General features: G+C 43.5%; 1 protein-coding gene across 4 annotated transcripts in view; it reads right to left on the minus strand.

The window, feature by feature from the left end:
• Positions 1-3,141: 3,141 nt before the first annotated feature.
• The window catches only part of RASGRP3 (RAS guanyl releasing protein 3), a 124,816-nt gene continuing 104,249 nt past the window's right edge, over positions 3,142-23,708 (minus strand). For all 4 annotated transcript variants that reach the window (XM_019527297.1, XM_019527299.1, XM_019527295.1 and 1 more), the window contains 6 exons: positions 21,453-21,568; positions 15,319-15,466; positions 8,863-8,899; positions 6,176-6,301; positions 4,554-4,918; positions 3,142-4,019 (listed from right to left, as the gene is read on the minus strand). In XM_019527297.1, coding sequence (XP_019382842.1) covers positions 4,011-4,019; positions 4,554-4,918; positions 6,176-6,301; positions 8,863-8,899; positions 15,319-15,466; positions 21,453-21,568 — 801 coding nt within the window. In that variant the 3' untranslated portion in view covers positions 3,142-4,010. The remainder of the gene's footprint in view (positions 4,020-4,553; positions 4,919-6,175; positions 6,302-8,862; positions 8,900-15,318; positions 15,467-21,452; positions 21,569-23,708) is intronic.

A 23,708-nucleotide genomic window follows, 5' to 3' on the forward strand; every position in this document is an offset into this window, starting at 1 on the left:
GTCTCCAATTTGTCTACCATCCTTTCTGTAGAGGGGGACCCAAGACTGAACACAGTACTCCAGATGTGGCCTCATCAGTGCAGAATAGAGGGGAATAATTACTCAATCTGTTGGGACTGCTCCTACTAATGCAGCCCACTATGCTGTTAGCCTTCTTGGCAACAAGGGCACACCATTGATTTGTATCTAGCTTGATTCATGCTTGACTCATGTCCACTGTAATCCTCAGGTCCTTCTCTACAGGGGTGGTGCTTAGCCAGTTAGTCCCAAGCCTATAGCGGTGCATGGGATTGTTCTGGCCTAACTACAGGACTTTGCACTTGCCCTTTCTGAACCTCATGACATTTCCTTTGGTTCAATCCTCCAATTTGTCTAGGTCACTCTGACTCCTAGCCCTACCCTCCAATGTATCTACTACTCCCCTCATCTTGGTGTCATGCGCAAACTTGCTGAGGGTGCCACTCCATCCCATCTTTCAGATTGTTAATGAAGATATTGAACAAAACTGGCCCCAGGAAAGACTCTTGGGGACTCTGCTTGATACCAGCTGCCATCTAGCCATCAAACCATTGATCACCACCCATTGAGCCTGATGCTCCAGTCAGCTTTCTATTCACCTTACAGTCCATTCATCCAACCCATACTTTCTTAGCTTGCTTTCAAGAATGCTGTGGGAGATGATATCAAAAGCCTTGCTAAAGTCAAGGTATATCATGTCCACTGCTTTCCCTGCATCCAAAGAGCCAGTCATCTCATCATAGAAGGCAGTCAGGTTGGTCAGGCCTGACTTGCCCTTGGTAAATCCATGCAGGCTGTTCCGGATCACTCTCTTCTCCACCAAGTGCTTAGAAATGGATTTATTGAGGACCTGCTGCATGATTTTTCAGGGACTGAGGTGAGACTGACTCGTTTGTAGTCCCCTGGATCCTCCTCCTTCCCTTTCTTAAAGATAGACACTATATTTGCCCTTTTCCAATTGGAATGCCCTCGCCCAATTGCCATGAGTTTTCAAAGATAATGACCAGCAGCTCTGCAATCACATTAACCAGCTCCCTCAGCACCCTTGGGTGCATTGCATCTGGCCCCATGACTTATACATGTTCAGCTTTTCTAAATAGTCCCTAACCTGTTCTTTCGCTACTGAGAGCTGTTTACCTTCTCCCTAAACTGTGCTGCCCAGTGCAGTAGTCTGGTAAAAAAGGTATTGAATACTTCAGCCTTTTCCTCATCACCAGTCACTAGGTTGCCTCCCCCATTCAGGAAGGGACCCACACCTTCCCTGACCTTCCTCTTGTTGCTAACATACTTGTAAAAACCCTTCTTGTTACCTTCCATGTTACCTTGTTACCTTGTCCCTTGCTACCTGTGATTCCAGTTGCGCTTTGGTCTTCCTGATTTCTTCCCTACATGCCTGAGCAATATTCTTATACTCCTCCCTAGTCATCTGTCCAGCTTCCACTTCTTGTAAGCTTCCTTTTTGTGTTTAAGCTCACTTCTCTGCTGGGCCAAGGTGGTCACCTGTCACGTTTGCTATTCTTCCTGCACATTGGGTTGGCTTGTTTCTGTGTCCTCAGCAAGATTTCTTTAAAATACAACCAGTTGTGCTGGACTTTTTTGCCCCTCAGACTGGCCTCCCAGGGGATCCTGCCCATCAGTTCCCTGAGTGAGTCAAAGTCTGCTTTTCTGAAGTCTAAGTTTCTTACTCTGTTGCTCTCCTTCCTTTTGTCAAGGTCCCAAACTCAATCATCTCATGGCCACTGCTGCCATCCCTTTCTACATCTCCCACCAATTCTTCCCAGTTTGTGAGCAGCAGGTCAAGAAGAGCATGGTCCTTAGTTGGCTTCTCTAACAGTTGTACCAGGAAGTTGTCCCCAGCACTCTCCAAAAACTTCCCAGATTGCCTGCACACTGCTGTATTGCTCTCTCACCAGATGTCTGGGTGACTAAAGTTCCCCAAGAGAACCAGGGCCTGTGATCTGGAAACTTCTGCTAATTGTCTGTAGAAAGCCTCATTTACCTCATCCTCCTGGTCTGGTGGCCTATAGCAGACACCCACCACAATATCACCCTTGTTGCTCTCCCCTCTGACCTTAACCCAGAAACTTTCAACAGAGACTTTCAATAATGCACTTGTTTCCTTGCAGACATGATGAAAGTAAGCCCCTCTCCATTTGCTGATTTAATACCTTATTGCCATGCTGTCTATGAATAAGGATGAGGGCTAGGGGGGTTGCAAAAATTAATCAGACTGAATCATTTAATCAACTTCAATTCCTCCTCAGGTGTCTACCCAGAAGACCATTACTTTTCTAAAAAGAGAATCAATTCTACAGCTTCAATATTAGAATAAAAGTGAAAACAAATGTTACATAGCTCCTGGGAGAGAGCCTTGTGTCCTGGGATCCTATGTCCCACTTTAAGTATCTGTGGAATGTGTGAGAGAAAATGTGCCAACAATTTTTCCTGAGACAATGCTGTGTAGTTGCAGCTTATCCATGTTAATTGCCAGTGGGGCAGTGTGTGTAAAGAGCTGTGCCACTCCTCTTCTGTCCCAAGTTGTGACTTGGATCAATCAGACTTACTTCAAATGAGGTATCTGTTTATACCCTAAGACTAGAGTTGGGACCTGTTAAATAAATATGGGAACAGGCTTTATACCAAAAGGTCCAGACCTGCACCACTCATGGGAAAGCACTACTGGGCAAAAGATCAACTGCATGCCTAACAGCTAAAATCCAGTATCTTGCTCAATATAGTTGCTATAAACTGATACTTCGCAACACAGGAGAGCTTGGCATGTCAGCTTTGTATGAAGTTTCCAGTTCTAGCAGACTCTCTAACGATGGTTCAAGCCATTGTGTCTAAAGTAGTCCAAGCCAGGGTGTAAATTAGGCTCAGAAGCGTCCAAGGGTGGGTTTTACAAAAGTCCCCTGAGTGACTTTAGGATGTACATAAGCCCCAGGGATTTTTAGCTGTGATTTACACTCTCAGGTCAATGGGGTACTTCTGAAAGTCCCATCCCACACAGCTACCAAGTGAAGACACATTTGTGTTCATTATAGATCCCAGTCCCATCTCAAGAGGGACACTGTTCCTTTCACAACATCAACTGTGATCAAGTGGACACAGTGAAATTCCAGCCAGGTTTCTCTTCATGAAATCCAGTGTTAAATTTTATTTAGATACCTTCAGTTTGCTGAAAAGAGAAGAATATTTAAAAAACCCTAAAAACTGAAATGTTTTATTACATGCTAATTTTATCATAATCAGTGCTGGGGAGAGAATCTCTCTCCACTTATTCTATAATCATACATATGAATAATAATATTTGTCCTGAAATTCCTACAGTCCTTTGACACATGCTGTGGTTTGAGAGCCTCTTTTTGTGGCCTTGTGTTATTAAGATGCGATGCACTTACATGATGTGTTTAACAGGAACAACATAAACATCTTTTAAGTTGGAAAGAAGAGTGTGCAAAGGCTTTTAACCAAGAGGAGGATTTTAACTCTGACTCTTGAAAAGGCTCCCATTTGAGATTTAGCAATGAACATAAATTTCTAGTTCTTTCCAAAGATCCTTATGAGCCTCTAAACAAGATGCTTTATCAAATTAATTTTGGCAGTTTGGCAAATTAATGTTTTCCCATTCTCACCGTAATTGGAATCGGCATGTTGAAATGATGCAATATTTTAAAAAATGATCAGATCTTCACTGGTTTGTAGAACTGCAGAATCACGCATACAGGCAATTTCCACCTGCTGGCTAATACCTTCCAAGAAATCTAGAAAGCTGCTCTTTCTTTGCTGATGACTTACGTGTGAGAAAATAAATAGTGCATTTTTACTTTACCACCTATTACATAAGATAACAGGAAGATCTTCTGAATTCATAAAGTGTGTGTATGAGGTACAGCAAAATTTCCCATAGTCAAAGAGTGGTCTACAGACATCTGTATCTTGTTGGGTTCCAACAGCCATCTTAATTGTCCTCCATCTTTCAGGGCAAGTGATCAGCTATCCTGCAATCAAAGAAAAAACGCCCCCCGCAAATAAGGGCTTTTTATATCCAGTCAAGCTCAGTGAGTCATTAAAAGCAGCAGAACTCTGAGGTGCAATCTTTTTTATTGTTCCTAATAGTAACCAAAACAACACTCTAATTTTGCTTACACTACCATCAATTAAGTTCTAATCCTACCAGATCCAAAGAGTGATTCTGCATTAGGATAGTGCTGCAGGGCAGATAGCCAACAGGCTGTTCCACTTTACTGTTTTAGAAAGGAAAATACCCACTGAAAGTGAAACACTTTTTTTTCAAGAACATGTGTTAGGGAAAGACACTAAATTCATTGCCAAAGTTAAATAATAATCAGGCAGAGAAGTCTGGGTTTGTAGAAGATAGATGCAGCTATTAACAGCTTAGCATTATCAAGCATAATTTTGTTCAAGTGATAGCAGAAATGTATGTAAATGTTTTAAAAGAAGATAAAGCAAGTGTATGTCCACTGTGAACTGTAGCAAACTTTAAGAAGATCTGCTCCCATTCTGCTACCCACCTCAGATTCCTGTCTTTCCTGGAGTGTTTCTATTCCGTTCTGGTCCAGTGCATGTTCTTGAGTCTCTACTTCAACATCTGTATTAGCCTGTCCATTGGGCTTTTCATTCTCCCATTTTGCAAAGCCTTTGTTCTTTCCAGCTTTGCTGTGGAACTTGGACTTCATTTTAGGGAAGGTATGGGACCCTGAGTCACTCCAGCCAGGCTCATGCCACAGTGGGTCTGTCTGGGTTGCTTGACTGGTGGTGGCCCGCTGTAGTCGGACAGAAATCTTCCGAGAGGAGCCAGTTACTAGGGTTATGGCTCTTCCATCCAGGTCCTGATGTCCTGAAGCAACGCTGGGAAACTCAAATACTTCATCTTGTACTAAAAGAGAGAGATAGGAGTAATTTATTTGCAATATGCCACTGCAGTATCTTTTATGAGCTGAGACTTTTTCAAGGGGAACTCCTACATCTCATTCCAACTCTTCATAGTGTATTCAACTTCTGGAGTTAAATTCTGCAACCCTTCCTCATGTTGAGTAACACCTTATTTTCTGACTGGGAGAGGGTTAGTTTTTTACTAAGCCGCTCCTTTCCATGAGAAAGTGTGACATGATCAGGCCCTTCTAGAGTGAAATGAAGAAGGCAGGGTTCTGGGAGGGGGTCAGGATGGGATGTCACTTTGGAGCAGGAAGGCATGGAGGAGTTCTGGTTGACTTAGCCAACATTTCCTTGGAGCATGTGGGACTGGTGGTTCTGCCTACCATGATTGGAAAGTATGGCTCTTGGCCCTGGGCCAGCTCCAAATTGAAGTAGATGCTAGACAGGCAGTACCTGTATACCATTTGGATCACAGTATCATTTAGAGACTGCTGCTGGCCTTCTCCTTACTTGCATGTGCATGGAGAGGCAAAGGATAGGGTAAGGCTGGGGAGGTGTCCTGCCTTCCTCAACTCTTGGCAACACAGGTTATCTGGCCCAAGGAGGGCTGAAATTTTGCTGCATCCCTTGTTATTTGTTAGGGTGCTCGGAGCCTCAAACAGGCATAACTGTATCATTTAACTCTAAAAATAAGTAAATAAATGCTGCACCCTTTCAAATGGTGACAGGATTATTGGAGCAGAGCTTGTGGAGACCAACTCTACTCACAATGCAGCCTAGTCCCTTGAGTGAAGGGCGTATTCATCAAAGGTATTGCTGTAGCTGCGAACTGCTGGAGGCTGTTCTGAGGAATTGTCAGAGTCCCTTCAGACATGCAAGAAGCTGCTCATGGTATTTAGATTAACTTAGAGGTCAGGCTGTTTGGACATTTAGGACTTGTTTACAGTGTGTTGGAGACTCCTGAGCACAATGGAGGGGTGGGGTGGGGTGGGGCAGGGGCTCAAGCACTTCTATATTTGCAGGCTCCAAACCCTGGTAGTGAGGCCAGCTGGTCTCCAGTGGACCTAACAGCAGCCATTTGGGACAAGGGTAGGGCTGCCTCATTGGTGAGCTTCCATGTTTGGATCATGCTTATAGATTCAAATGGGTTGTCTCTACCTGAGCAGTGGTAGAGACAACCCGGTGTACAGACAAGCCCTTGCATGTCAGCATCTATTCCAAATGAGCATAATGCAACAATAAAGGGGTATTTTTTTACCTGGAGGCAGAGAGGGACTGCTAGGCAAAGACCCGTGGTTACTGCCCATGGAGGTTCCTCTGGAAAATTTCCTGCAGGCGAGCACAAGCAAGTCCCTGCACTGCTTATGGCAGTTGGCACCACAGTCTGTAAGAGATTGCCGAAACATGGCATGTTATCTGGAGCCACCTGATAATGCCAAAGGTCTGTGAATAAGCTGACATGGGCAGAAAAGAGTTCGATGGGGTTAGGAAGTGAGGATAGTTTGTGAGCTACGACAGGGACAGTTTCCATGGCAGCTGACCACTAGCAGAACTCAGCAGGAAAAGAAAATCAGTCAAAATAATAAATTTTTAGTGGCATCAGAAAGTCTTATTGAGACAAGAGGCCAAGTCTGTAGCTACTGGCTTACACATGGATCCAAGTATTAGTCTATGCTGAGCAGGTCACTGATTTCAAGGACTGTACACCACTGGGCCAGTCTCCAAAAGTGGATAGTTGGGGTGTGTGGCTTGGAGTGGCACAGTGGGCATTTTAGGGAGCTTTCACTGATCACGTAAGCAAGGCCAGCTTGGAGATATTGCTCTTTTCATACTCTGAGCCTGGCCAGGAGCCAGTGAAAGTATTTTTACATTGTGAGCACTTCTGGGACTGCAGCTGCACATACCCAAGCTAGATTTAACCTGGACGTGGAGGTCAGTGTGGCCTGCAAAACACTCACATGGCTGTGCTGAGCTCCATGCTGCTGTGCCTACACTATAAGTGGAGGCTAGCTCTGGTGTATCCATGATCTGCATGCATAATACCGGTTGCAGTGGAGGCAATGCCTCCAGAAGAAGCTAATTAAATGTTGGTGTTTTCATAGGAGCCCAAAGAAGATCCCATCTTCCACTCTCTTACGCTCCACTGAAAATCTCAGCCTTCTCTACTGTGCATCTCTAACAACATATTTTCTGCCATTAAAGAAACATTGCTGGAGATCACTTGTTTGGCTCACTGGCCAAGTACAGTTCTGTTTGGAGAGGTACTCTGAAGATGTCATTATAGAGCTCTATGTATCTTCCAATGTGGTGGCTCCCAAATCCAATCCGTTCATTTAATTAATATAAAAGTAAGTGCCTTCCTCTCTTGTAGTTATTTTCCCTAAATAGGTAAAATGAAGTGACAGGTCCTGTATGGAGGTGGTTAATGTTCCCTAATGCCCATTAAGCAGAAGGCCCTTAGCTTGGGAGTTGAGGTAAAACAGACTTGGGCAGGCAACTCCTCATGCTGGCACCCAGTCAAAAACTTATAAATGGAAAGAAAACACTTGCTCCAAGCTTGGAATAAGAGGTGGAAAACCAACTGTCTTCCTAACAGATTATGGACCAGCAGGTGCCTGCATGGGATAGATGGTTTTTACAACTGCTGCTCAGGAGACTCAGTTCGGAATCTGAGAACAAAGCTGAACACTCTCGTGGGTATGACCATCATCTGCAAAGTTGGCCCTGCAAAGGAGCACATTTCACCTTAACTATGTCTCAGCCAAACTAATGTTACAGGGGACGATGCAAGAACAAGAGGGAGTTCAGCTTTGTTTTCAGTTCCTAAATTGATTTGCAGGACAGCAGTTGCAACACCTCCCCAGATTACTAGTAAGAGAGGCAGTTTGTAGTTTATCCTTATAGCACTGCTTTGAGAGTGGTTGGGGGTGGGAGAGAAGAGCTAAAGACTCCTTTCCTTGCATGGCCTAACAATATCCAGATATGCTCAAAATGATGGGACCCCAGGGATTATATAGGCTGTGCCATGGATGCTCCCACATCCTGGGAGAAGCAGAGATTTAGAAATAAGCCTGGTTCCCTTAAACCTGCAGGACAATGGGAATGCAGAATGCTGTAAATTATTCCTCCTTCCAGTATCAGTAGGAGGCTTGGGAAGGCTCTGTGGCTCTCTGGAGAAACAGAGCCTGCATAGAGATAGGACCCTATAGCTCCCAAAGTGAGCATGTCAGTGCTGGAAATCAGTAAAATGAAGTAAAGGTGGAATGCCGCAGTACCATTATTCAGGGCCTCTTACCAAAGAACTGTATTTGCTTGCTGAAGCCATTCAGTGCACAGTGTAACACCTACAGATTTGTGAAAAATAAATGATTCATAGGTTTGAAGGCCAAAAAGGACCATTGTGGTTAGCTCATATGATCCCCTGCTTCACACAGCAGAAATGCTGTACAAACAATTAGGAAAGTAAAATGTCTCAGGAAAGCATTGGATTTGGCAGGGATATAAGAGCTCTGAGATTTGGGGATTTTTATACAATTTTGTTGGAGGGGAAAGAAGCCTCAACATGAGAGACTGAACCACCTAAGGATGAGGCAGTTTCTTATCAGTGTGGTACACAGCTCATTCTTGCTGTTGCAGTCACTTTTCAATTTAGGGCCCAAGGGACTGGAGGAAGATAAAGTACCAGCAGAACACATGCACCAGGGGACTACGAGATACGACCCTGTGGAACCGCAGAACCTCTGGCATTCCTGGCTTTGGCTGCAGAGACTTCATTACTGCCTTTAATAAAGGGAGGCTGCACACATTGTTGACTGTCATGTGCCATACTCCCAGCACCCAGTGACTCAGTAGTGTTGTTGCTAAAAATATGAGCCTTTACTTAGTTGTGGTACAAGATGTAAATGCCAGTGTTCTGTAAACAACATGCAGGTATTATTTCTTTACCTTTGCATTTGTATCCTTGTTTGATTATGCCCCAGAGCTGCAATGAAAGACAAAATAATGTCAAGGAATCAGAAAAGAAAGCCAGAAGGAAAACAAGGTCATAATGAAGGAAGCCCCAATAGCTACAAAAGCACAAACAGGATACAACAGCTCTCAACACCCTTCCTGTTAGGCAGACCTCCCCCACCAGTTGTGATGATCAAACTGGTGCAGCTTCCCTCCCTCATTCCTACCACCTGCAATGGAGCTGGCAGGGGAGAGGGGGCACAGAAGATGGATGAAAGGGATGAAAAACTGCTACCAAGCCAGTTTGAGGAAGCCAATCAGTGCACATTGGCTGCATCCACATGAGACGCTGACTGCAGTCATTACTGCATGAACAAGTACTAAATGACTGCGCGGTAACTGGAGCTGTTGAGCAGTAGCACTGCCAAACAGCTTTTTTCGTGACACTGACTGTGCAGCAGCTTGTGACTACTGTGCATGAGTGTTACATCACGTTTCTTGCTATGCAACACTACTGTGCAGTAGTCATTGGCTACTGTGCATTTAGTGTCTTGTGTAGATGCAGCCACTGTGACCCCATTGGCTCATGAAACTGATCTATGCATTTCTAACATATCTGTATTCTTGGTACCTGGATGACATGTGGCATTGAAGTATGTCTGTGTGAACTAATGTTAGTGTTAAAAATTAGGTCCTCATTTACAATAGCAACCCCAGAAAGCTGTTACCAGGACATTTAAAGAAGGATGTGATGTTCTACATCCAGAAGGTTACAGGAACTTAGGAACTTACAAGCAGAGGGCCATTCCAAGAGACAGGAGAGTAGAAAGCCAGGGGCAATTGCCCCAGGCTCTGGTCTGGGGGAAGTAGGGGAAGGGGGAACCTCATGTTGCATTCAGTATACATCTTCTGCCCCAAGATCAGTAAACACTGCCCCACCACACCCCAAATTAGGATGCACATATTCAGTGGAGAAGATGATTTTCTGCCTGGGATAGATGCACCCTGCTTTGATTCCTGCACTACAGGGCAGTAGCAATCACGCTGCTACTCAGGTAGCTGAGGGAGTCAATTAACTCCAGATGCAGACCAGTTGCATTTGTATCAGCAGGATAGCACATTCTCAAGATGCAGCTGCTTCTGGAGGTGATATTGTAGTTCCTCTGAGGAGCTAGCAGGGGGCCAGTGCTGTGATACCAGTACAACTCCATTGAAACCTGGTGTGTCATTTTGACAGACCATGAGATGGGTTTGAAGGGTGGAAAATAACTTGCACTGTGGGGGAGAGAGCATATGTGTGTAGGACTGGTGGCACAGCAAGCAAAGAAACAACAGGTAGGGTGGGAAAGTTAGAGGGTTTAAGAAACACTGAAAAGGGATGGGCAGATATGTGCAAGTTGGGAAATTGTAAAAAGAAGCAAGATGAACGGCGCAGACAAGATAGGGAAGGGATCCACAAAGGAACAGGGGTATGAAGCAAAGCATAGCATAGCAAACAAGTTGGAAAGAAGGTTAGTAAAACAACAAAAGAAGGGACAATGGCAGCTGTAAGGGTACATGATTAATTTAGTCCATATCTTTTTCATTATTTCTATACAGAACACACTTGATTTACATGGCTAGGTAGTGACAATTGTACCTATCTGCATTAGTTTGGCAATTGACACTAGAACTGATAATGCTACATTAATTTAAGTAACTTTATTAGTCCCTTTTGCCACTCCCTGCTTATGATTCCTCATAAGAGCAGCAGTTTTTCTCTATTAAATTTTGAAATACCATATTTTCTCACATACAATATGCACCAAAATATAATAAGCACCTTGGTTTTGAAAGCCAGAATGAAGTAACAAATATTTTCCCAGATATTATGGCTATGTAGAGCATTGATAGGGCCTAATCTTTACCTGAGTCACCCTCCCTTTTCTGCTTAACAAAAGCTGAAACCCTAGCTGCTGCTGAAGACTATCCTTGGGTAGATCTATGATTTTGAAAAGAGCTAGGTTCTCCAGGGCTGTGAATTTGGGTGAGAGACCAGGAGCAACTAGCAGACAGCAAAACTGCCTGTTGCCCCCTAACTTGAACTAGTTGTGCATTCAGTGGAAGTATATGAATTCACAGATTATGCAGTCAGAAGCGATCATGGTGATCACCTTGCATGACCTCCTCTATGACACAGGCCATAGGACTTCCCAGAATTAATTCTTGTTTGAGCTACAGCATAACTTTCAGAAAAAAAACCTTGATTTTAAAATTTCTAACAGTTCCCACTATGTTCATGCAACATAGATTATAACTTTGATCAGTAATGGCCATGTAGAAGTAATTGGCTTACTTGACTAGAAAAACAGACAAGAGACCAGAAGGCTGATACTGCTTATTTCAGTTACATGTTTTGAGATAAGGAATCCTGCATGCCTTGGGTTATCCTTAGGTTATCGTGATATCTTGCCCTAGGGATAGATAGTTTGTTTAAGTAAACTTCCTAAATTTCTGTGTAATTTACTATTGTTTTGTTTTTCCAAGGTCCTATTTTTTCATCTCTTTCTCTGTCTTAAGTATAAATATGCTTGTAACCTTAGAGAGTCTGAGAAATCCTTTGAAACAGACAAGTGGGTGATTCCCCTTGCTGTATGGAATTCTCCCTGTGATCACAGTATAGCCTTAAATAAAGAAAAGCTGGCTCTGTCAGTTCTGATTCAACCACAACGTGAAGTTTGATTTCTTCCAGAGCCATATGCCATTAGATTTTAGCTTGACCTTTAACGTTAACTTCCATCTAATATTAGATATTTTACTGTGTAGTGCTGACCCTTAACTGTCATTTCAGTTCAGCCTTATGTATATCAGTGCACATTATTTTGACTTTGAATCACTGCATCCATTCCAAACTATGCCCTACCCTTGGGTGAACAGAATTGAAATGCAAAACTAATGTATGATGAGTTTTTTTAAATCCAACTTCTTTTGCTCTCACATACAATCAGCCCAATCTATCCCCAGCATAATACCAGCAGATTTAGTGATTTTGCATGAAAGATTAATTTGACCTTTTCTTTATCTACTTTACAACCTCTAATAGGTTTTTTCTTAGATGGCATATGAAAAATAAAAAATGTAGTTTAGCAAAATAGTACATTCATCCAGAGCAGGGAAGTGATAAAATTGTTGCACCAAACTCATTATGAAATTGCTTTGAAGTCTCAGGAGCTCTCAGGATCAGGCTCCAAGGTGATGTCAACAGAAGGGCAAGAAATCAGTCCCCAAAAAGCTATAGTGCCCTCTTCACAGCTAGGGACAGACATTACACATAAACTGGTTAAGTGATCAGAAACTGGTTTGAACCTGTAACAGAACAGATGCTCAATTCACATAAACCAGTTTGAGAATGGCTGAAACCGGTTTGAAATAAACCTGGTTGAATGTAGTATCAGACTTAACTGATTTGGCTCAGACTGGTTTATGCAATATCTGTTCTCAACCCCTTGTTGATTTAAGATAAACCAGACACTCCTAGCATCCCAGCATGCTCTCTGGGCTGGGCAAGGCTTTCTGCTCCACAGCAGAGCTGACTTCTCCCCTCTGCTCCCTGGCTGGAGCTCCAGAGACTGTGGGCTGATCCCCACCTCCCCTCATTACTCCCTGCTAAGCAGGAATTCCCCTGTCCCCTCTGCCTTGCTGAAGAGTTGTCTGTGTATTAGCTAGCAGACCACATGCTGGCTAAAGTCAGTGCTGAATCAACAGGTAGAATCAACAGGCAGAATCAACAAGTAGTAGGTAATGTCCCTCTGTTATTTTCTTAACTGGGTGATAAACACTGATATCAATTCCCTGCTGGGCTAATCACAGCATCCTGTCTGAGACTGGCCACACCTCCCTCAGTTCAGTGCTATGAAAAGAAGGGAGGGCTACTCTAGTGACCCCCAGCTTCTAGCCTGAACCACTGCAGGCATGTGCCAGCATTTCTGGAATGTCTGTCTGGTTACAAAACTGATTTAGCCTAGCCAGGATATACTAATCTGCAAAGATTGAATCAATTCAGGCTCAGGCTTTTTGAATGTCTGTCCCTAGCCCATGTGTTTAAATGTTCTTCTGTTCTGACCTCCCGAATAACACAGGTTATTTCACCCACACGCTCCCATATTGAGCAGAATAGTCTATGCTTTACACAAGCAAGACTTCTATTAACTATTGCAGCAGCAAGTACTCACACATGTTAAGCAGTTCTCACATCTTTAACAGAATACATGAGAAATATATTGCCGCACTGTCCTCTAGCATGGCTTGACTACTTTAATTAAAACAAAGGAGCAAACCCTTTCTATTTAGCTTACAAATATATTGAGCTCTAGTAACAGGTACACAACAGAAAGAGATCTCTTGGCATTAAATGCTCTAATTTTTGTGTCAGACATATGGCCCACAGAGAAGATCCAGTCTTGCATGATGCATTTATATGACCCATGGGTTGTTTGCCATCTAAACTGCCATTTAAAAGAAAGGTCCCTAGTCCTTAGAAGGCAAAGAAAACCTTCTGAATGCAATTCAAGTGTAACTAATGCACTCATATCTTCCTGACGCTGCCTGAAACAATAGCTTTGAAAAGTGTGATCTCTACTGCCATGAATCTGCCTGGAAGTGTCAGTCTTAACATTCTGTGACACACTTAAATCTCAACCTTAACTATTGCACTGCCTACCATTTGAGCATATTTTACAGGGTTTAGTGGGAGTGAAGTGCTTTGGGAGGCAGGAATTGAGAGCTGCTACTGTGAAGGAAATGCAGAGGGAAGAAGTGAGGGGAGGGAGGTGGAGCTGGAAAGGAGGAAAAGAAAAGCAAACAAAGGGTAGAAGTGATGGCTCAGAAAGAGGGCGGATTTTTTTCTAGGGAGCAGCACTGCAAGTGATATACCTCAGAAAGCAAACTACTCCTGATCATTTTGCCAGATGCCATTGACATCAGTGAGAACTGCAGTGGTGATGATAAAGGCCCAATTTTACGCTCTTAAACATAGGCCATAAATAAAGACGGAATGGAGACCTCTGCCCTGAAAGAGTGTGACCTTGGCCACTGCTTTTGTAGTTTCATTGCAGAGATTTGCTTTCATCAGTCCCTGTCAGTGGCTATTTTTAAAGGGAACAGCCATCCAACATGATAGTCTTGACTGTTCTTGCCCTCATCTTAAAGCAGAGGGAACCAATCTTTGTGGCAGGTGTGTCATAAATTAACCCTGCACCCTCCCCAAGTGCCACTTTAATCCCGTTCCCTTGTCTGATCTACTGCTCTGCTTTCTGTTTCCCTGACTGATTTTCTGCTTTGCTTTCTGCTTCCTGTCCTATCTATTGCTGTCTGTCCCCTCCCTAATCAGCTGCATGCTGCACACAGAGGCTGCTCATGCCACTTATGGCACCTGTGCTGCACATTGGCCACACCTTTGTTAAAGGATCGTTTAAATCCTACTAGCTCTTCTTATGACCTGTTCTGAGAAGAACTGATGGAAGAGGTTTATCAGGGGTCCAAAAATATTTGATTTGCCATCAGTTACTGAAACATTTCATGAAAGTTTAAAAAATGAACTAAACTGGGACCATTACTTAACGCAGGGGTGGGCAAAATGAGGCCCGCGGGCCAGATGCGGCCCGCCAGGACATTCTATCCGGCCTGCGGGGCCCCTAAAAAATTTAGAAAATTAATATTAATCTGCCTCTGGCTGCCTGTCATGCAGCCCTCAATGGCTTCCCAAAACTCAGTAAGTGGCCCTCCACCCAAAATAATTGCCCAGCCCTGACTTAACGGCATTGTGGTGGAGAGAGAAAAATGATTATGTGATCAAATGCCTTTCTAAAAATAGCTGATTTCATGAAACTGAAAGTGCCATTGATTTCTTGATGAACTATTAAAATTCCTCTCAAATTTATCTAAATAAAAGAGTCATGAATTCAGTAGAAAGGATTAAGGGTTCAAGCGTTCCAGAAATGGCAGAAAAGCGTGAGCAGAGTTATACTCTAAAGAGCAATTTCATGAAAAAGATCTAACACTTTTTCCATCTACAGTCTTTGCTCTAGACACTCACCCTCTCTGGCTTTGTCTACATGGAAAATGAAGGCAATTTAAGTGAATTCACTTAAGCTAAAGCAAACCAAGGCCATTTAGCAGGAGAGCTTTGTCATGCGTCCATTGCCTGTTATACTTTGAATTCTGTCTGTCTCAAATGGAAAGACTTAACATTTAAATACCTAAGAGCCAGAGGAGAGACCTGGACAGCATGGACACAGAATTGGAGCATGTATTTTTTAGTTTCTCACTACAGTGAGATACATTGCCAGACTGAAAGGGCTATTCCCCCTTACTAGAGAATGGGTGTCATTATCCCTTGGTTGTGTTACCCAGACTCAGAAGATGATATATAAGGCTATATCTGAAGCACGGGACTGTTAAAATCATACTTACAAATCCTGCACAGTGTTCACAGAAAGTCGGCTTAAGATAGGTCATCTCCTGAAAGTTGTGAATAAATCCTGGTCCCATTTTACATTGTAGCTGTGATTTTGCTCTCAGGAAGTAGGCCATCATTTCTTCTTTGCTAATAAGACCATCTCTGTAAGAAAAATCATAGATCAAATCTATTAATACAGCATGCAACTGGGCATCATAGGATGCTGCTGCTGAAAAAATGTATGGAGTACAATATATACACTGACAGCAATATATAAAAAAGGCATCTGAGAAGCCAACCTTCCACTCAGAAGCTCTAAATTATCTTGTCCTTCCTTAAAGAACTAAAACTAAATTCATTGCCCTAGAGGCACTGCTTTCCCTCCTGGTGATCTCACTAATGCTAGGTTCCCTCTTTCTCATTCTTATGTTAAAGCATTCAGTTCATCTTCTTGTCAATTGACTTGGCAGGATTTTTGTGACCAGTCAAATGTTTACTAACTGTAGAAGGCTGCTGCCCAAATTTGTTATGCCCAAAATATAGCTTTCCTTTCTGTCTGCACACATTTGCAAATATGTGTAAATTAATTTGCTTCCCCATAATAAATTCTTAAAGTTTCCCGCTTCCTTTACCCCCCTAGAATAATATAAATCAGTCATCCATAAAGAGCTGTAAGGAAATAACACGCAGTGAATTTAGGAATTCCTCTCTATAAGAACATTGTTCTGGCTGGATATGTACGTCTACCTGACCTACATAACAGGGAAGATGATTTTTCTGATGTAATTGTTCATCTGGCAGTTACAAGTTTAGCATGTTCTTTAAGCCAAGAGACATGGCCACAATTTCAACAGGTAATATTTTAGCAAAGCTGTGCAAAATAGGTGCCTTATTCTTTTTAGCAGAGAAAGAGGTAGATCTTTAGGTCTTGTGTTCTACAGTTACTGAATAAACAGACACGATCTGACTCTTAGCTAGCATAGCAATGGGTTTTATGGTATGTCCTAAAGGGACAAGTTAGATCTGATAATCAGGAAGGTCTGGAGAAAGGACCACAGCATGGCTTCAGTTCAGCTGAGTAATCAGGATGGCAAATAGATAAGGTGTGTGGCTGTGTTCTGGCACAAACACCATGATATGTGTTTGCTTGTGTCAGTGTACCTAGATAGACCTTCCTTGTAGTGTTTGGTTCTGATAACCTCATCCTGGATGTTGGAGTTTACTCTAAGGGGTAGGCTCGATAGAGAAAGCAATCCAAGGTCTTGATGCACCCAGAAGGATGCAATATGATATTAGAATTGCGGTTTCATTCATCTCCAAAATTATGCCTGTATCTGTGGCAAGTAGAATAAGACTTCAGCATACATCACCTGGTACTTGGCATAAGTGGGGCCTATGCTGGGCAGTCTGGGTGTAGTGATGAAAGGCTGCAGTTCTGAGGCATCCTGTGAAACACCCAAGGCCTGGCAGATGGCTCTGAGTTAGTAATGGCAGGGACTGTCCTGAACCTGTCTTCTTATAAATGCTGCTAATCCAACTTTAAGACATACCCTTTTATTGAGAATAGATGCACTAGGCCCTTCATTAGCAATGTGCTGGGCAGTGAGGTATTTTGCCTTGTATAATGATCTACAGTGTCTTTTTGTACATACCGGGTGCAAAGAGGTGCATTGTCCATGAAATCAAATCAAATCAAATCCTTTCAAAAAGAATCTCTGTCCAGTCTCAGAAAAATTCAAAACATTCTGCTTGTAAATACTATAACACACCATAGCACATTCACAGCACACCACATTTAATCATTTTTTCAGGAAAGCAAGTGTGAAAAATTTCACCAGTTCATTTCACATTTCAGATCCTGAAATTTCACTGTTTTGTAACAAATTGAGCTCATGAGTATGTTTCCACATGAGACATGCAAAAATTCAGAGTCCCTTTTGCAGTGACAGAAGATATAATTTAGTGATGCTCCCTAAGAGAAGGCTACAGAAGTTGGAAGATGATCCCTGAGCTAGCTAGTTAGTGTGAAACACAAACCAAGGGTCTGCAGACGTTGTCTGCTGCTCCACAGATAAAGCTGTTGGGTTGTTGGTTGTAGTCATGCTGGCCTAAGGACATAGGCAAGCGAAGTTCTTTAGGTAAATGTGATATCTTTTATTAGACCAACTAAATAGTTGGGGAAAAGTTCTTTGCAAGCTTTCTGGCACAAACACCCTTCTTCAGGCATTGGGAGACTTTGCAATGTCTGCCAGTACCTGAAGAGATCCTGCAGAGTCTCCCAATGCCTGAAGAAGGGTGTTTGTGCAAGAAAGCTTGCAAAGAATGTTTCCCCAACTATTTAGTTGGTCTAATAAAATATATCACATCTACCCAAAGAACTTTGCCTACAGATAAAGATGGCTATTTAGTTCTTCTCATTCACATATGCCTGTGTTTATTGAATCTGATGATCACCATACCTTTCACACAGAAATCTAGCTTTGTTATTTTCAGAATAGTTATCAACTGCTCCAATCCTGCACTTTAATCACATGGAAAACTGCTCCTATGTAAAGCCCCACTGAAGTGAACAGGGAGAATTCACCTGTGTGGAACAGCTTGTTCCAGTGCACAGAATGATTAGGTCCACTTAAAGACAAAACCTAAACTCAGAATCTCCTGGCCCTTCACCCATGCTTAAATTTACTAAGCAATGAGAGGGGAAGAGAAAGAACCTCTTCCCTCATAAATTAAAAAATGAGGATACAACTTTTCAGTGTTTCAAATACACCAACAATAACCAAAGAGTGGTGAACATTTTTGAAATCTTGTAAACTTGCTCCAGTTTTACAGAGGATTCTCAGACAAAAAAATCAAGTAAAATTTATCAGACATCAACCCCTCTGCCTAGAAACAACAACAGCCCCACCACATACTTCTGATTAATATTCTGACCAGGTGGAGGCAAATGAAAATATAGAGATGAAGGCAAAAATACTCCAGAAGAAGATAAATCATTGTGAGATATGTGTTTATAGGGTGCTCACTGCTAGGTACATGGGTGTTTTATATTCCATTTTAAATCAAGCAACTCCCATATGACAAAATTAAATAATCTAAATGGAACTGTTAAGGTCAAGGTCCTGAGCCAGCAATGGGACAACGTGTGTGGTAATGCTACTGAGACCTATAGTCATACCAGAGATCTAACTGGACAAGTACGCCTGGCAGTCAGAAGGTGTGTACTGGGGTTAGGTTCAGGCAACCTGCTGGGGAGGCGCTCTAACTATGGCACTTTACGTAAAGCACTATGAGTTAGAGTGCCATTGTACCCTGCTGGGCTGGGGGTGGGGCTCAGAGTTTGCCTGCATTGGCACAGGCCAGAAGCGGGATGTTCCTGGACCACCCCTCTCTCTGGCCCTATCCCCCTGCCAGGTGGCAACTGTAAGCAGTGGCTGGGGAGGAAGGGGGTAGAAAAAGGAGGTCTTGAGGGGGGAGAGGGAGAAGCCAGGCCCAGGCTGCACAACAGGGTGGGCCTCCTTTCCTCCTGCCCCCACCCAAGCATCTTGACAGCAGCAGAGGTTGTTGTGCTCAGAGCTGGGGCAGGAGGGGAAATGGCGACCTCCCCACCTCATGGGCCCAGCCCAGCTACTCCCACTGAGGTCTTCAGGGTAGCTGGGCCAGGCCTGTGTGGCAGGGGGGTTACATTTTCCTCCTCCCCCTGCTCCAGCTCTGGGTGCAGCAGCCACGAGGATACCATTTTCAAGAGTCTTGGGCAGGGGAAGGAACAGAGCCTCCCCACTGAATGGGTCAAGCCCAGTTCCCCCTGCTGGGGTCTTGCGGGGGGTGGGGGGGTGGGGGGAACTGGGCTGGGTGTGCAAGGCAGGGGGGCTCCATTTCCCCCCTGCCCCAACTCCAGGTGTGGCGGTCATGAAGGTACTGCTCTCAAAATACTCACATGAAGGGCTGGGAAGGAGGAAGGGAACCCCCCACTATGCGGGCCAAGCTTGGATCCCCCCAAGACCCCAGCAGGGGGAACCAGGATGGGCCCATGTGGCAGGGAGGCTCCGCTCCTTCCCCTGAAGGGGTAGCTGGTGGGAATGTGTGGTAGGGGGCTCCCTCCCACACCTGCTGTATAGGGAGGAGACAGAGCTTTTTTGTCTCTTCTCTGTGAAAGCCCTGAGGGTGGGACTGGGCTGGTGCTCACCAGTGAAAGCACCAGCCCAGCCCCAAGAAGTCACATGGGATGTGGGCAGATTCACCCCAAAGTAACCCTTGTTGTGCCTTAGAGCACTCCTGTCTGATACTACATCAGATGAGGGTTAACTTCTCAGTACTCAGTCAGAATGAATGTAGATAATCCAGATGGCCAAACCTAATTGGCTAGGAATTGTGCATATCCAGAAGTGTAACTGGGTAGTTCTGTGCTTTGCATGGCTGTCACACATGGGACAGCAGCAGTACCTGAGCTGACACTGGCAGCAGCTGCTATTTTTGCACTCGCCCTATATCAGTGCCTGTGACCAGTGATCTGCTCACCCCTTGCCTTAATTATTCTGTAGCTCATAGATGCAATGAAGGCCTTGTTCCAGCCTGGCTTAGTTTAACATAAATAAAAGCCATGATACCACATTTTTAGTAAAATTATGAAACTAGGATTGTGTAACATAGTGAGCATGTGCTGTAACTGATGTTGGTATGTCTCTATAATGTAAGAAAATAAATAGCAATTGGTTCAGCATAAAAATGTAATCAAATGGGAAAAACCTGTATTAGGTATATAATTGGTGGTCAAGTTGTACAGAATCAAACTTACATGAACTCATCTATGAAAGAACAAATACATCAATGAAAGTTCCTGAAGGAGCATTCTTCCTCTGAATCCAAGTCTACATAAACACTGTCCTTGTTGATGTAAATAAACCATTTCCATAGTGTATCCAAATAAAGCTTTTGATAATCAGAATAATGCATCATGAGTCTCATTCTCAACCCTCTAAAATTCTCATGTAACAATTGATGTCCCTAGGTAGGCTCCCGAGTGAAACAATCAGTGTTGAAAGGTTTAAGGGACCCATGGAAAAGTGTTGTAACGTGCCCTGTGGGGTAGATTGTGCAGACCCTATCAGGCTCAGGACAACCTTAGAAATATCTCCTCTGATTAGTGGGCCTGATGGAGTCAGTGGAAAAAAAAAGTGTTGGAGTCGGAAAACTGAGTCATAGACAAAACAGCTCCGAGTCCTTGGGATAAGGATACTGTAACAGGGAGGTTAGTGCTCCTGTTATTTTAAGAGGAGAAAGGCTGCAGAGAGGGCTCAGGTGGCAGATTGCAGCTCTGCCCTGGCTCTGGACCACGCTGTCATTCAAGATCCCAGCCCAGCTGCCTAGCAGCTCCCCACACTGCCATGTGCCCTGCCAGCACTGCTGGGGCTGGTCTCCATGGAAACCCCAGCCTCCACTATCACAGCATGGCTGCTGCTGCAGTCTCTATGGAAACTAGCCCCAGCCATGTGGGCAAGGGCTACTGGGGAATGGAGTCTGGCTGCCAGTCAGATCCACCACTTTGCCCACCCCTGGCCTAGAGCCTGAGCTGTGGCAGGCAGTCTAGCCCCAGAGGCCATGGAAGGAACAGCTCCTGAGCAGGAGGGGAGCAGACGAGCGCCTGAGGCACTGGGATTTCTCTAGCTCCATCTCTAGTCCTTCCTCTGGCCTTACTCCCCTGAACTAATCAGACTGTGCTGATTCCTTATAGGAAACTTGTTTTAATAGGTCCATAGAGCCACATTTTATTTTGCAGCTTCTTGGTCCCTGATTCAGCTTCTGTTTATTCCAAGGCAGTGCAACCAGGCAAAAAGAGGTGGGATCCTGTTGTGTCTGTAGAGACACATACTTCCTTGTTCTTAGGCTCTCCCAGTTTTTTTTCTAGAAAAGTATAGCATGAGAGTATAATAAAAATAAAGGAAATGAGAGTAAAATAATAATAACAATACTAATAATGACAACAATAATAATTGTAATGATAATGATGATAATGATGTGAAAGATTCATCAAGCTGAAGTTGCTCTTCAAGTTGCTGGCTAAGAAGCCAGACACATATTTAAAAAAAAGCTGAGGTCTGGAAGGCATCTCTTCTCTTCTATAATTTTAAAAAGAAGAAAAAAAGCTTACTGGTCTTTGTCCAGTACACAGAAGGAGTCCAGAAAAGGAAAGTTGGCAGCTATACTTTCAAAGTCTTCTTGAGAAATATAGCCATCATGGTCGTGATCATAGTTCCTAAAAACAGACTGAAAAATAGAAGGATGTAATTCTAAACAAACATAGAAGAAAGACACTGGCAACATAATGGCAAAATAAAATCCAGCCTATACACATTTATGACGAAACCAGCTCTTCAGTTGTGCAGTTACACTAGTTAAATGTCCACCCTCATTAACTAGGAACTGCTGAATGGATTAATTCTATCAAATGCCAGTTACTAGCACTTCAATACTTTCCTGTTTATGCCCATTTAATTATAAGGCATACTGTGCTGATTCCTTATAGGAAACTTGTTTTAATAGGTCCATAGAGCCACATCTTATTTTGCAGCCTCTTGGTCCCTGATTCAGCTTCTGTTTATTCTAAGGCAGTGCAACCAGGCAAAGAGAGGTGGGATCCTGTTGTGTCTGTAGAGACACATACTTCTTTGTTCTTAGGCTTTCCCAGTTTTCAATGGGCAGTCTGTAGGTACTTTCAGTGATGGATTCAGTTTCACCCAGGAGATGAGTAGCTCTCCTCTCTCTCTGTGGGGAGCCTCAACCTATGCTAAAAAACTCTGGTGTTGTCATTTTTTTCATGTCCTTGTAACAATATATTTAGCAGAATTTGCAGATTCATTGAAATCTGACAGGCTGCATCATGAGCACTTCTGCTATGACTTCAAACTTGCAACCTCTGGAGTGTCAACTAGGTGGCTTTACCATCTGCACCACCCAGCCTGGTCTTGTCATGCTTGAGCCTGATCTTGACAATGTAAGAGGAAGACATCTCAGCAGGATTCAGGGCCTGAACCAGGAAGCATCTGCCTGAACCAGCATGTCTACCTAATGGACAACAACACTGACTGTAAGTTAAGTAAGCACTTCTCTTACGTAAGTGGTGCAGGTAGTTGAGGACTTGCCCAGCACATGAGGGACCTGGGTTCTGGGTCCACTCACTAGGTCTGAACCCATGTGCCAACAGAGTGTGCTAATCACTAAACCACAGGCAAATTTAAGCCAGCCTTTACTCCCTGTGCCTCTTATCTCATTGGGCAGCCAAGAAAGAAAGATTACCAGCTGGAGAGAATAGCAAACAAGAGGGGGTCTGAGTCTCTGGCTCAGTATGGCTAGCACTACTGTAACACTCCTGAGTTCTGGCCTCTGCTCTCAAACGGTTTACGCATTTTACCCAAAGATGCTAAATCATCACTTATGCTGATATAAATCCAACATTTGAAGTAACAGTGTTATTCTAGATTACAGTTTGGTAAGAGAGGTCAGGACCTAGATCAATGCAAAAGCATCAGTGTAAGTGAGAAGGGATTCTAGTTTGAATTGCACAGAGTAGTATGCCAATACCAATGCTAATACGCAGTATACCTACTCCCCACCTCTGTGTAAAGTGGGTGCATGATGAAAAATGTCACAGGAAAAAGATGATCTGAGGAGCAGTTTGACAGTGGAGAGAGCCAGCCAGTACCCATAAGGTAGGGTGTGCTAGCGACAGAAAGCTGGAGAATGCTGGATACTGCATACACATGGCCTTTATTTTTCTGAAAGACGTTAGAGATGTTGAGTACTGTTGCTAACAATCTACCAGGCTTTAATTTCTTCTCTCTAAACTCATGCACACACTCCTGCCCATTAGGGTTTTAGGCTTTTCAACAGGCACTTCCTGTTTGAAGAAACACTGTAATTAGGCTTCCTGCTAGAAGGGTCTCCAATAGTATAGTATGGGCATATATTATAGCCCTATAGGGAGGGAGTTTCAAGCAGGTGAAATATGATGTGAAGAAGAAACCTGGTTTGTGTTTTGGAAATCCCAAATCAGGATAATTCAGATCTAGGTACCATTCCATTGGAATGACTGACATCAAATTATAGACTTTGGCCCCCTCTACACCTTACATGTCTTACACAATTCCCTGGTTAATTTCACAATTATTTTAGATTGACTACATATGTAAATTAACTATCACACCTTAAAAAGGCCAACCAGCTATAAAGTTAGAGCTGGAAAATGTATAACAACTTTATATTTGGTTTCTATACAGATTTAATTTGCATGTGTAGCAGGATCTATGTCCCTGGGCTCCTAACTGCAAGGGTGCACTACGCCCTTCCCAGTTGGCAATCCCACAGCTGGCAAGACTCCCACCCACAGCACTACCCCATGGGTAGCATG

Source organism: Gavialis gangeticus, unplaced genomic scaffold (assembly GCF_001723915.1).
Source record: "Gavialis gangeticus isolate Ggan-Ray unplaced genomic scaffold, GavGan_comp1, whole genome shotgun sequence".
Taxonomy (NCBI): Eukaryota; Metazoa; Chordata; order Crocodylia; family Gavialidae; genus Gavialis; species Gavialis gangeticus.